This window comes from Dermacentor albipictus, chromosome 1 (genome assembly GCF_038994185.2).
Source record: "Dermacentor albipictus isolate Rhodes 1998 colony chromosome 1, USDA_Dalb.pri_finalv2, whole genome shotgun sequence".
NCBI lineage: Eukaryota > Metazoa > Arthropoda > Arachnida > Ixodida > Ixodidae > Dermacentor > Dermacentor albipictus.
Window position 1 is genome coordinate 389,918,706 of NC_091821.1, and position 14,040 is coordinate 389,932,745.

General features: G+C 46.3%; 1 protein-coding gene across 1 annotated transcript in view; it reads right to left on the minus strand.

Annotated features, from left to right (window-relative positions):
- LOC135914097 (solute carrier organic anion transporter family member 74D-like) overlaps positions 1-14,040 on the minus strand; it is a 35,505-nt gene that overhangs the window by 12,087 nt on the left and 9,378 nt on the right. The window contains exons 2-3 of the mRNA XM_065446856.2: positions 8,779-8,865; positions 433-615 (exon numbers count right to left, since the gene is read on the minus strand). Of these exons, the coding sequence (XP_065302928.2) occupies positions 433-615; positions 8,779-8,865 (270 nt within the window). The remainder of the gene's footprint in view (positions 1-432; positions 616-8,778; positions 8,866-14,040) is intronic.

Here is a 14,040-nt window from a genome sequence, read left to right on the forward strand (position 1 = left end):
TGATTGATCGATTGATTGACTGACTGATTGATTGATTGGGTTACTGGCTGATTGATGCCTTACTCAGTTCGTACTTATTAATTCATTTATTCATACATTCATTCACTGAAGGATTGATCTTAACGACCCAAAGTACAATTGATATTATAGCGACGATGTATACAAGGCTCGTAATTAATTTTAGCCGCGTGAGGTTCTCTAATTCGGGAAGCTATCTTCTCAGCTGCGCATGTATTCCCGGTGCGGCATACATAATCATCGCGTCGCCTTAGCGTTACAGTGGCAGTTACAACAATGTTAGCGTAGCACAGACTGGTCCTGTCTTTATGTGTCCTCTTTATGAGTAGACGCGCTTGTCCTGTCTTTATGTCCCTCCCCTCTGGCTAAATTCAATAATATCAGACTGGTATAGCGCGCCGTACAACGACTGACCATTGGCCTTTTTTGTGGGTTCTTCTCTTGCAGCAGTAGCAGCAGGAGAAGCCGGCGGCGACAAGTAGCGCGGGAAGAAGAGTGCGGGCAGGGCGGTGGCAGCCAGACAAACACCCAGCACCACGTATCCCATCCACCAGGCCCCAACCCAGCGGGGGTCGGTCCGCTCTAGCGCCGGGTTCACTGCGAAAGCGCGTGCAAGGCGCAATGATGAGGCTCCACTGCATGTGCGTACGTACACCCTACGACACACACACTACGACACAAAAAGTGAGATCAGTAAACGGTGAGCGCCACTAAGAACTTATTTCCTATGTTTTATTATATGGACACTCCAGGCGCATTTCTGCCGTCGCCGTCGGCGTCGGCACCGCCATGAGGTTCCGTATGAGTGAAAGCTTGTGAGGGTGAGCCGGCGAACGCGGTTCAATCTCGCGTGCGCGAGCGAGGAACGCTGCCCAGATGCGTGTCCTCTCCAGTGGCGCGCGAGGCAGGGCATAGAGTTTCTCACTATAACACCGAGAGGGTAATCTGGCGCCACCGTCTATGGGAGTTTCTTAAGGGGGCACCGTGCCGTCATGGGAATGACGGTATATGTGTCTGCGAGGCTCGTGTTAGCTGGTGTTGTAAGAGGCTTCGTCTAAAACGTGGATATGGCTACGCAAATAACGCGTTCTCAAAGTAAAATCTTCATAAAATGTTTCCATTAACGCATATTACATCTTTACTCACCCACGATGCATGACTAAGCGAAGAAAAGCAAGAACAGGCGACCAACTGTTTCAAAGCGAGCGCGAACCTTGTCGTCTGTCCTCCAACTTTAGCGGCCCACTGATACTTTTTACGTAACATGTAGTCGTACACACAATAAGAAGTTCTCATAATTAAACAAAACATGTTTTCGCGTAATAATAAAGCTAAAACAGCTTTTCACGTGCTGTACTAGCAGAAAATGAATCATTGTGACAGACGGAACGGTACTTGCCAAGCGCGTCTTCAGGGTGTCCTGTCTCTACGAGAACGATGCCAATCCGAATCCACAATATACCGGCATTCCCATGCATACCACAGCGCAGCAGCGCCAGATTTCCCTCTAGGTAATGTAGTGAGAAACTCTATGGGAGGAGGGCCGTTCTTCTCCGGCGGCAGCTAGGGTACTTCGACGTCCTCCTCGCCCGCCGCTCCGTACAGAATGGACAGAACCGTGGCGTCTACTACGGCGTTGGCCACGCGAATCACGGACGCCGTAGTAGAGGCCTTTGGCGGACGCCGTAGGGACGTGTTGCCGGCGCTCGTGTGTCTTCAAAGCGACCTGCGACATGGCCAAAGTGCGTTCCCGCACGGGCCCCATTTTGAAGGCGATCTGCGATGTTTGCAGAGTGCACGTAGTGCCGGTAGCGTCCCATGCGCTGTGCTTTCGACATTTCATTCGCGTAGAAGCGAGGGATGCACGGAGGTCAATTGAATAGCGGCTGCTGCCGCGAGTTTTTAACTCCAGCGTTTTCACAGACAGTTTCCGCTGTCATCGAGCGAGATGTGTTCACGTTTACCTGCGCGCGTGACACCATGCTGGTTACTTTAGTTAAAACATGGTGACCGGCTAGTTGGTTTGAATCCATGATAGAATGTGTAAGCGCGACTGAACAAGGACGTCCTCGTTGAGTCACGCTTACATACTCCATCGTTGTTAATTTAGTTTGTAAGCGAGTGTTTACAAGTTTACACGGCCGATAAAGCTACTGTCCTTACTTCGTGCAGCTATCTACTAATTTGCTATCGCAGTCGGTGCTCCGCCTTTCCGGCGGAACTGCAAATTTTTCTTCTTTCTTTTTTTCTTCTTTTTTTTATAATAGTCTGACCGGAGATAATGGGAGGCTATTTCGAGTGGTCTGACCAAGATTTTTCTGAATGTTTCGATCATAATTGTGGGAATGCGTCAAAGATTACGTTCTTTATTTATGTTATGCTACTTATTTTATAGGTTGCCCTATTCGGCATCCGTATACGTAAGGTTCGCGCGTACGTTATGCGTGTTATGCACCATAATGATTTATGAATCGGGCCATCACTCCTGGGGGAGATGGAGCGCTGTGACAGCACTCACGATACAGATATACGTCAACAGTTTTAATGCGAGTAACTGGTTTAATAAAAAACGGTTTGCAGTACAGGGCGAGAAACACAGCGCCGTTCGAGCGCTGTGCTCTGTGTCCCTCTCTTCGTCCTGTTTACCGCTGTTTACAGCTCGTAGTTACTCGTAGTTCGAGCCATCTGTGTCCGTCTCCCCTCCGTGTTCTCCAACTGACCGAACCCCTTGTACATGTAGTCGAGGAGCAGAGAAGGGTGAGCTGCGAAATGCAGCGTTGAAACACGATCCCTCGGACGTCTGGCGCGTCATGGTGGCGCCAGGCGGGTCTGAGTGGTTGGCCCTGCAGGTGGCGAGGTCCGTCGCTTGTTAGCGAGACCTGCCAGCGTCTTCGCTTCGGCAGTGTAGGAGGCGACGCACGGCAATACATCCCAAATGCTGCTGACCGCTGTTACTGCTGCGTTCGAAATGCGCACGTTTCTGCCACTTTGAAACAACGGCCGTGCAGTGCGGGAAACGCGGCTCAGCAGATGTAAAGCAAACGGGCACATCATACGTGCTGTCGCTCTCACTTGGAGCTACAACGCGAATGCGCATGGCAAAGCCGCCGCGCGAGGTATAGCTCATGCTGAGCGCGATAGCTCACGGTCCGTCGGTGCAGCCCTTCAAAGTTCAACGCAATGCGTCCAACCACGCATCGCACCCGCCGCTGCGGCTGCAGTGAAGGCGTGAGCGTAGTTACAGTCATTCAAAAGCGTGAAAGTATCCGAGACCCTCGTTCGCTCTGAGGTCCGCAGTTTTCCGTATCAAAGTGAAAAATAGTTGTGCCCATATCTCGTAATGTCTTCCGACACCGCAACACGGCCAGTGTAGCTCCACCCAGACAGTGACTATACAGGGGGTTTATTTTTTATTTTTCTTTTTTTTTGCTGGACCAAATTTTAAAAATTGCTTGTGGCAGATAGCACAATTCTAACCCTTGATCTAAAGTACTCGGCGAGGCGGCGCCATTACTTTCACGAAAAAACCAGAACGCTTATTTGAATAACTAAGATAACTAGGCTAATGAAGATTTTAATTAATTATTTTACTGCATGTATTGAAATCTACGAATGTAGCTAGTGACTATGGAAGGCATACAGATATTGAACGAATTCTCAAGACTACGCCAGTTTCGAGGAATTCATTTTCAAAGTGTACACCCAATTTCACTGGCGTCCCATTTACTTTTGTACTTCAATGCATCCAGCAGCGTTTTCTTTAAAAAGAAGTAAGTAGAACAAATGTGCATTTCGGCCACTAGTTTGACGGCGCACATCTCGAAAACGGTGCCACGTCTTGAGAATTCTTTCTAAGTCGATATGCCTCGCATGCTCAGCAGCTACAATTCGTAAATTTAGATGTAGCGTAATGAATTAAAAAAGGTAATAAACGTAATTCTGTTAAATTATCAAATTCGGAATTTTCATTTCTTGTAGCACTAATGGCCGCCTGACTAAGCAATGCACTTTCTTTAAACATTGGTGCAGCTAAAAAGACAATAAAACGCCTAATATATACATGAGCTACAAGCATTCAGGCTGCGAGGATGACCGGATGCCTGGCAGCGCTATGACGCCCAAACAAAAAACATCCGACATTTCATCGGCAGCGGCAAGACTGTTTACGTGCGCGTGCTGTCCGTTATGATATTATATTCGCGCGCAATACGATAGTCGGCGAAAGACACAGTGACTCGGCGCCAGGATGTTGACAATAACATCACGCTGTGGTATATTTCAACTTCCTGTGATGTTAGCCGTCGCTCCGCCGTATACAGGAGTGAAGGTAGGGCGTTGGACGCGTTGATAAGGGGTCCTATAACGTAAAACTATTCCAATATGTTTTTATTCCGATCTCCTAACGTCAAATTTGCGTAACCTCTGACGCAAGCATCGGACGATGAACCGCAGCAGGGTTGTCTGAAGAGACCAATCAAACGCTGCCTCCATTTACAGGAGGTCACTTTTGTTTGTTTCAAAAACGAATAACATTGCCTACACCGAGCGGCTTGTCTTATCTAATTTGCTGACAAGAAGCGAGGGGCGCGCCCAAGTGGACAGGGTTTTGGTGGGGCCAAGCCAGTGGAATAAAAATCGATAACCGGATGAAATCGATAACCGGTGGTGCCGGCGTCTGCGATTCGTCCGCTTCCCCTTATTGAGCTTGCGGTGGCTGGTCGAAAATCGCGGCGGCATGTAACGTAAGGCCCAGAATGCTGCTAAAACGGATCCTCAACAAACAAGAGTTGGCAGGGCGAGGTCGTAAACGTGCCGAAAGAGTTCCAAAACGTTACGCGGCCAGCAAAACGTCTTATTGTATGGAAATAAACCCATGCTCTCAGGCAAGTGCGAGCACAGCCAGTGCCTGAGCGATCGGCGGCGACCATCTTTTTATTCCTTTCGGAACGAGGCAGCCTTCGGCCATTCAGAAGAAAATTCAGTTGTGTTCCGCGTATTAATGCATCTTTAGCGCGTAAGTTTCACTATGACGCGGTGAGTTTTCACGGTTTTGTAACGTCGCGTGACTCACGGGTGAAGTGGGTGCGGCCCTAAAACTTTTGACCAATAGCCGAGGTCTAATGGCGAAGGGCGTCGAATCAGAAAGAACTATATTTCTTTTGTTCGGTCCAATCATGCATAGTCGGTGTGTACACGTCATATCATACGGGGAGCTATCGCGGTTTTCGTGACGTCACAGGGAGGCGACGTGGGGGTGGCCCAAAAAAAGTTTTTGACCGATCGCCGAGATCGCCGATCGCCGTTTGACCGAGAGCTTATAGCAGAATTGGAATAGAAAAGTTTGCAATAGCTTTACGCTATAGCCCCCCCCCCCCTCCCCGTTTTTGTCACCGAAGTACGGCGCGGAAAGCTTAGCTTCTTTCCTATTTGCATCTTGTATACTTTCCGAAACTCGAAGTTAAAAAATAGCTTTTTTTTTTCTTGCACTCGGTGTTTAGACTGTTATGGAGGCTGCTTTGCAAGGGAAGGGTCTAGAGCGAAGGCAACAAGTACTCGTAGATATGTGACGCTGCATCGCGAAAATACGCACCGCTTCAAGACGCCCTCTTATAGTCGTCACGAGGCAATTGGTCGTTTTATAGGCGCATGTGCAACTGTTTTACGGGGATTATCTAAATGATCTCTCTCTCTCTCTCTCTCTCTCTCTCTCTCTCTGTACGTCGCATGGTTTGTTGTGGGGTGTGTATTGAAGGAAAGAAATTAAATTGAGCCATGTATAGGCTAGTTTCCTTCTGAAACAGCAAGAGAGACTCGTAAAATGCACCGTTCCTTGAACCATCGCTAATAGCGGTCAGGTTCATGGTCCGCTCGAAATCTACAGCACTAAGCGCCTTTCGGCGGTTTGCTTTACAGCGAAGCTATTAGCGGCGAGAATTAGGAGCGGCGCCCTCTCGCGAGTGACGTCACGGCCAGGACGCCGCTCGCTCCGGCTCGCTCGGCTGCCGCGCGCGCTCGTTCCCTTCGTGTATGCTTAGGGTATGGGTGGCTCGAGCCGTACGTATTGAAGAATACGTCGGCTTCTTTCAGCTGCCATACCTTAACCACAGTTTCTTCTTCAAAAGTGTGTGAGTCGATAAACTTTGCGGCTTGGATATTGCAAGCTAAGTAGCGTTAAAGGGATCTACTAGGTTTTGCAATGCATATATGCGCCGTGTCTATCGGTAAATTTTGACTAAAAAAAGAATATCTGCAAATTCAACGCGCGAAGTTGTGTATGATGCTTCGCTTAACACTTAACATTCCTTTAGTATTTAGCTATGAGAGGCATTGCATTTTACGTGGAAGAAAAATTTGGTAATTGGCGTCAACATGTTATCCGATGTTAGAAAGACACAGCCCAGCGAAGCTGTCATCATGATTCCTATTACTCTGGTGTGTTGTTCTATTCAAATATGGCCATTCATTAATGCGTACAAAAATAGTCGCGCATTTCTTATGAAAAAGTTTGCTGCTACTTTCATCCCCCTCTGAAACAGGCCTCCAAAAACGAATTGCTCATGGCTGCTAACACGACGGCGCGTCATGTAGAGTATTTACATAGTTAATTCACAAACACCATAGTAGCAATCACCTGAGAGAAACGTTTCGTTGTTAAGATCAAGAGCCACTCAATTGAAAGTGATGAAATGTCTCACAGTGGCCCTCAGTAGCCTTTATCGACAATATGGCACACCCCTGATCACGTAACGGTAGCAATCGACTGTCCGTATGGCGAGGCCCGCTATGTTCGCGAAACCCGTCAGTTCACTACAACTTCGAATTAAAACCATAAAGCATTTTTTACAGCGCCAACTGGAATGGCTAAAGTATTCTCGAGCTATTACACCGCAGCTTAGATTGCCTACACAAGGAACATTCAAGCACCTTCTGTCTCACCATGTCTCGATCCAGCGTTATTTAATTATAGAAACGGATAACTATTCGCTTCGTCGGTACATAAAAGAGAACCTTGCAGGCTAAATTAAGTTTGCTCCAATCCAATCGCAAACATTCATAAAGAAAGCACCACAAGCCTTGCATATACTTTCACTTGATTTCTGACCCTCCACCAGGGGAATTTCGATATCTTCAATATGTCCCATACTACTAGTCATTGACGCTTCGACTTCTTTCCGGCTGCAGCTATGCGGTCCAGCAGGCATACTTCACTAAAAAAATTGGGCCGAGCAGCCTGTGTCAGTTCGCCAAACAGATTCGTCATGTATATTTCTCAAGCAACAAGCACCAGTAAATTTCTCAAGTGAGTTTGATTTGATTTGATTTATTCATTTCCATTTACACACACACATGCACAGAGGAGTGGTAAATGGAAGTGGATGAGGGAAAAAAGCCGCACAGACTCGGCTTGAGGTAACCTCACCCCCTTAGGTACAATATCCATGGCTGCATATGAGTAACACATCAAGCGCCACATAAATTACATTTATATAGTGGCCATAAAACATTGCAGTTATACAATATATGAAAGGACAGTGAAATATTTCCACGATAACAATGCAAAACACACTGCGGCATTGAAATAAATAAATGATATACACTTGGTAACATAGACAAAAAAAGAGGAACATAACATACATTATCAATCATTAACAAACGCGCTCTAAAGAGGTGAGTTGAACGTGTAGCACAGAAAAAGGAATATATATTGGTACATTCCTATTTGTACTCTGTAAATAGCTGTAAGCCTTCATTAACTTTACTTCAAATTTCCGCCGCTTAAAAAAAATAAACACGTGAAGAACCGCCTAATGTTGACAAGCAGTTAAAGAAGCAAGTGAGGCGTGTAGAATCTAAGCTCCAGTATTAGTTAAGTCCCCGTGCTACTGCCGAGCGTTTCTGTGAGGAAATGCAAAAATTCGATATTATACCATGAACTACTCGTCGTGAGCAAACCTGTTTTAGCGGAATAAAATCAACGTAACTGCTGTAGAGGTCATATATAGCCAGCTTTGTGACATACTTGTTGCACCGCGGCAGGTATGGTATATCGATCACAACCGTGCCCCTTTGTCAACAAACTGTCGCTTCGCATCGTAACGCCTATGCCTGTCCACCGGTAACACGCGCACTTAAAGCACGGAACACACCGGAATGCGACCGCAGCCGTTACGAATCGAGCCGGCGACCTCTTACTTAACAAGAGAACGTCGCGGCTACTGAATCAACACAGGTGGTAGTAACCAGTCACAGACGACTACAAGTGGTATAGCTTGCGTTTACGGTTTGCGTAAGACAAACATGCGCCAATAGAGACGTTTAGCGTGTCCGGTATTCGGGCAAGCACGGGCGGTTTTCCGGTTTAGCGGGGGCGCCAACCTGAGCGGCCAGATTGGTGGCGCCAGCTGGTGGCGCAAAGCTCAACCACACAAGCACATAGCTAATTACTATATTCTTCTTAGCTGCTGGCGTAAATTTTCGATAGTGGCGTAATCGTGTTCACAATTACGCCGCTGCCAAAAATTAGCACGGGTGGCGAAGCAGGATATGGTGAGTTACTGCAGTTTTAGCTCTGCGTTTGTCTGGTTGAGCTCTACAACACCAGGCGGCTTCACCACTCACGTTTACGCCCCGACCATCCGGTAATCCGCCCAAACCGCTCCCGTTTACCGGAATAGCGTACAAGCTAAACGTCTCTAATATTTATAACCGCAAGCTAGCGGTGGCTGAAGTGCTTGGCAAATTCCACGTACATCGACTCACATCGAGGGTCCTCGTAGTAGCGCAAGCACAGGGAGCCCAGTGAGTAGCCAAGCGTCGGTCCGGTCAGCTTCAGGATGGCGACGGTGGCTGCGAGAATGAAACGGCAAATCAATGTTCTCAAAGTCAGGAGGGAGTATTTCGACAAATGCACAATATTCCGAAATCGTTGTCCCGGTTGAAGCGATATGCTTCCAGTAACAGGACGAGGCATCCACCAAGTGTTACGAAATAAATGCCGGGCATGCGCTGTACCACGCAGCAGACACTCGTTTCAATATCATCACATTTATCATATAGCATACACGTGAAACGTGAATATATAAGTATGCTATCTATGTATGCTATCTCATATTTAGAGATTTGGCTGTGCTATGTTCTGGCATAACTTTTTTTTTTCTAGAACTCTATATATGCTTCCTTAGGAGCTAAAAAAAAAACAAGAAAAGAAACATCAGCGAGAATGTATACTATATGTTGCACGAAACAAAGTGCAAACGAAAATATTTATGCGTAGTGCAACGACATGTGGCGAGGTAAAAATTAATCACGTTGTTTTTGCCGTTAGCTATGAATGCCAAAGTTCGTCAGCATCGTATTGCCTAAATTAGCGATAATACCACTTAGCATGGTTCACGTACGTATTTTCTAGAACGGAGAATAAAATAAGGAACAGTATATATGCCCCAGTGGCACCGAGCTCTGGCTGTCATGCCGCAAGCGACCTATATATATACATATATATATATATATATATATATATATATATATATATATATATATATATATATATAGAGAGAGAGAGAGAGAGAGAGAGAGAGAGAGGGAGGGAGGGAGAGAGATTTGCCGCTTTATGACGCATCTGCTCGCTTGTTCAGTCCAGCGCCTTCTGTCCAGTCTATTTTTCAATTTATTTTTTTATTTTATTTTTTAAAGAAAGCTAAGTCCACTCATCGAAGAGGCACTGCCAGAAACTCTATTCTGTCAGCGCGACGTTCCAAATAGCTCACAAGGTTATTTTGCCGACTGCAGAACGGGAAACGCCGTCGGAAAGAGCTTGCACAGAACAGCGTCGCCTTGCTCCCTTCGATGTGATCACAAGCTCGACGGAAGGAAGTCCTCAATCGCACGCCCGGCTACGCGACGCACGAGGGCGTGAGTCAGCTCGCCAATCATGCACAATAAAGTATGAGCTGCTTACTCGCAAATTGTTTTGAGAGTCATGCATAAGGAGGGCTGGTTATCTCGGGGGACGCGTAGAATAACCTCTAGTGTGCCGGTGAAGTGAGACACCCGCAAGCGAGAAAAATATTCCGTGGTGATGTAGCGGTAAATGCGGCAGAAATGTGGGAATCAATTATTTAAACAGCGTTCACCACATTTCAAAGTGTTGTTCAGTGGTTTACTAGAGAAACGTCCACTGCCTCTTTGAGGAGTGAAGTGCAACTGACAGTAGTCCGGAGCAGCCCACCGCCAGTTGCGCTGTATATATATATATATATATATATATATATATATATATATATATATATATATATATATATATATATATATATATATATATATATATATATATCGGCTTTCCACACTTTACACACACTGACCTTTTTCCACTTAGACACACTTAATGCCAAGGCATTTTAAAACAAAGCAAAAAGGAGGGGAAGAGGTGTATAGAGAATGGGCATGCTGCAATAATAGAAAGAAATGTAAGAAAACAGAATAAGCGGACAGATAAATTTACGTAAGGTCACCCAACAGCCAAGTGACCCTGCTATCAAGGCACTTCACATGCCCGTAAAAGCCCGACTGCGAAGTGCAGTTATCTCCCCAGCTGTCTCTTGTGACATAACTGTTTGCCCTCTTCCCGCACGCAGCCAGCACGAAGTATTTGTTCTGCGGACGCGATGGCTACCTCGGGGCTCAACGCAACAGCCGCCCTCTTCCTTCTGTACTTGAAACATATTGCCCACTAACTACCAAATGGAAAGAGCTAGTAAAGAAGCATTGAAACAGGGCGATGCAATAGTAGGAGTTGCCAACCTTGCTGATGTACCTGCGCTTACAGAAAATGAGTTTTCATCTTTGCAGTCCAATAAAAGCATTAGGGCTTTGATGGTAGACAAAGCATCGGTGGTAGTAGTGTATTATATTATATTTCTAATCGTGCGTATAAACGGGGCCAGTGGAAAAAGTTTATAAGATAGTTGAATCGAATAAGAAAAAGCGTTTTCCTATGAATGGCGACGACTTGACAACCCGCGGCAAGTTTTTGGCAAGTATCTGGCATGTCATGGCAACACTTCTACAACCACTAGCAGTATTTGTCAGGTATCTGGCATGTAACTGATAATGAGATAACACAACTTCTTACACGCACCCCATCGGCAACCAAAGTTTCTTTAATCCGAAAACGACTTGTAAGTTATCGATTTGCTGCCACAAACGTTAGTGGACAGCTTGCGAGTTTCGCCGCCAATCATCCAACACGTTTTGCATCGACTTCCCGTTGTCACCGTTTATAGTAATACCGCATCCATCGCCATGCCATTCGTTCGCTTTATTGCTTCGTTGTGTCTCTCCTCTTAACATCGTAAAAGTAAATAGTGGTCGTTAGGGCGAATACGGAGGTTGCGGATGAGGGCCTTCTCTTTCCTCCACACGTCTCCGACGCCGAGATTACGACGATTTGGAATAGCTGGCTACGCTAACAAAACGAAACAAACAAGGCGGCGCGAATATCGATCCTCGGCTGAAAGCGCTATAACCGTGGGGTATCGCAACAGCCGTGTTGGAAAGCCAGAAGACGGACTAGAGATAAGAAAATAATCGGTTTTTAGCCTGAATAGCCTGAAAGAAGCAACCGGACATTCATCGCTAAAGCTCAAGCAGTGACGCCCACAGGTAACAGAATTTCGAGTTTCCTCTGATCGTTTTCGGGTCGACGTGTCTTGTCAACTTGAGCTGTAAGTCACACGCAGCCGTGATACAGTTGTCAGTGGTTGGTTACGTAAAGCGGCCGACCTAAAGCGACCCTCATCACTTTGTCCTACACATTTCTTGCACAGCTTCTTTTCTTTCCCCCTTTTGTCTAATTTTATGCGAGCCTTCGGAAACGCAACAACTATTCCAATTGTCTTCGTCGACTGACCATGGTTGGCTCAGCGAATTTCCGCATGCTTTGCTTATGCGCACCCAAGGAACAAACAGAGCTGAAGCGCTGAAACCGACTCCATCACTTTCAGTCATTCCCGCTCGCACTTTAGGATGTTTGTAGAACGACGGTAACTTGCCAAAGATTGTACCTGTCCTTAATACAAAGCTCAGAGAGCGTCACGGAGGCAGGTTTTTCGTTGTGTCTGTTGAGACAATGGCATTCTTCTACAGCGCTAATAAGTGGTGGTCGCTCCGCCGTTTTTATCCCTTCTTCGCAATTCGGGTAATGTTATGCAGATATTTCAGCCTACGAAATTGCCTCGCTAGAGATTTCGTTCTTTATGGCCAGAAATATTTCCAAGCACCTGAGTTTCGCGAAATCTTTACAGCACTAACTTAGCGATATGAAGTGGCCAGGAAATTAAAGAGTAATGATAATTTTCTTCATTCTTTACTTCGCCATCTGCGAAATGAAGATAAGCTTGCGCTCCTGAAACGATATATTCCCTCGCGGCCAAACAAAGTGATCGATATTTGTATGGCCTGTGCGCACAGTCAACGAATCTTATATGCCCAGCCATACGGTTTCAATATATTTTTTGCATCATAGCCTTGTAAAATAGCTTCCAACGTACTTATCTTGCGCTAGAGTGACAAAAGCTTTAAATGCACATCCATGAGTTCTCAGTGAAGAGCCGGACGTGAATGTAAATGCAGGAGGTTTGACTCGAAAACGAAATAAGACAGAAATATACTTACTAGAATCTCCGAGACACACCTAGTGCCTCATCTATGGACAGTCCTCAACGACGCTGACACTAGCTTTGACTTCTAGCCGTAGCGAACATCAGAGAGATAGCAGCGATTGAGGGAAATAATGCCCACACGGTCTGGCCTGTGAGCCGTAAATGCTGGGGCTACGCTAAAATTACAGGGCCATGAATGCACGCGTACGTGCGTGTGCGGCTGTGAACGCTTTGACAACCATGATTCTTCGTTTTCGGTAATGCAGTCGAAGTACAATTAGTGGCTATTTTAACTAAGTGAATAGGCAGCTTTTAGTTAACGTAAGCGCAATAGCGGGGCTAAGGGAAATAACGTTAGCGTTTCTCAAACGAACCGAGTTTAGTGTAGCAAAGAAACCGAGTTTTAGTGTAGCGTGACAGCGTAGTTTACGATGCTATTCGATTACACTTTAAATTTCGCATGCACATTAAGTGATTCTATCGGTTCGCCAAGCATTGCGTGAGCGTCCTAAAAATACGAGAGGCAGCGCAATAAAATCCAAGGGCGCATTGTATATGTGCTTTCCATGTTTGTCGATCAGCGACGAAATCAGTACAGGCAGTAAAAGCTGTTGACCATAGACTCCAAGATCATCCGATCTCAGAGGCCATATTCCGTCCTGCCTATGTCCCGACTTTGTCGCTGCCATCTCGGAAATTTGTTAGGCTTCGACGCGTTGGAAACGAGAAGCGATCTAGAAAACTCCACAAATTATCCATAATACTCTGCCATCGAAATGGCCTGATACTAAGCGAAAGCCGTTTACAGAGTCATTTTTTACGAACACGAGCTCAACAAAAGCAACGCCACATTAAGTTCGAAGCGAGCGGCTGGGACCGCCGCCACGTTTTATGTAAACTACGTAAACCACGCAAACACAGGGACATTAAATCTGAGGAATACTGGGCGTACTCTAAACATGATGGGTCGTCTAGCGTTCTGCGCATGTGCATTTCGACCCCGCTAAAGCCCGCTGTTACACTAAACACGCTAAACTCAAACTGTCTAATAAAGCTCCTGATGACGCAACCTTGAACTGAAGGACAGCCGTCTCCCAATTCCTGAAGATGTATGCACGTGGCTTTCTTGTGGGAACCGGGTTACTATGTGGGTTTCTCGTAGAAGCCCAACTGCGGCCAATCTCCAGCTGGGTCTGGGAGGAACAGTTATCAGTCACGCGAGCTTCACAGCGGCAGCACCAGTGAGCACTGTTGCAACATGCATGGCCTGGCGACATCCTGTCACTCGCAAAGCAGCTACGCAACAACCTGGTGAGGAAATGTTTTTCGCAACACTGCATGCACGTGGGCACTCAGAGCGCTC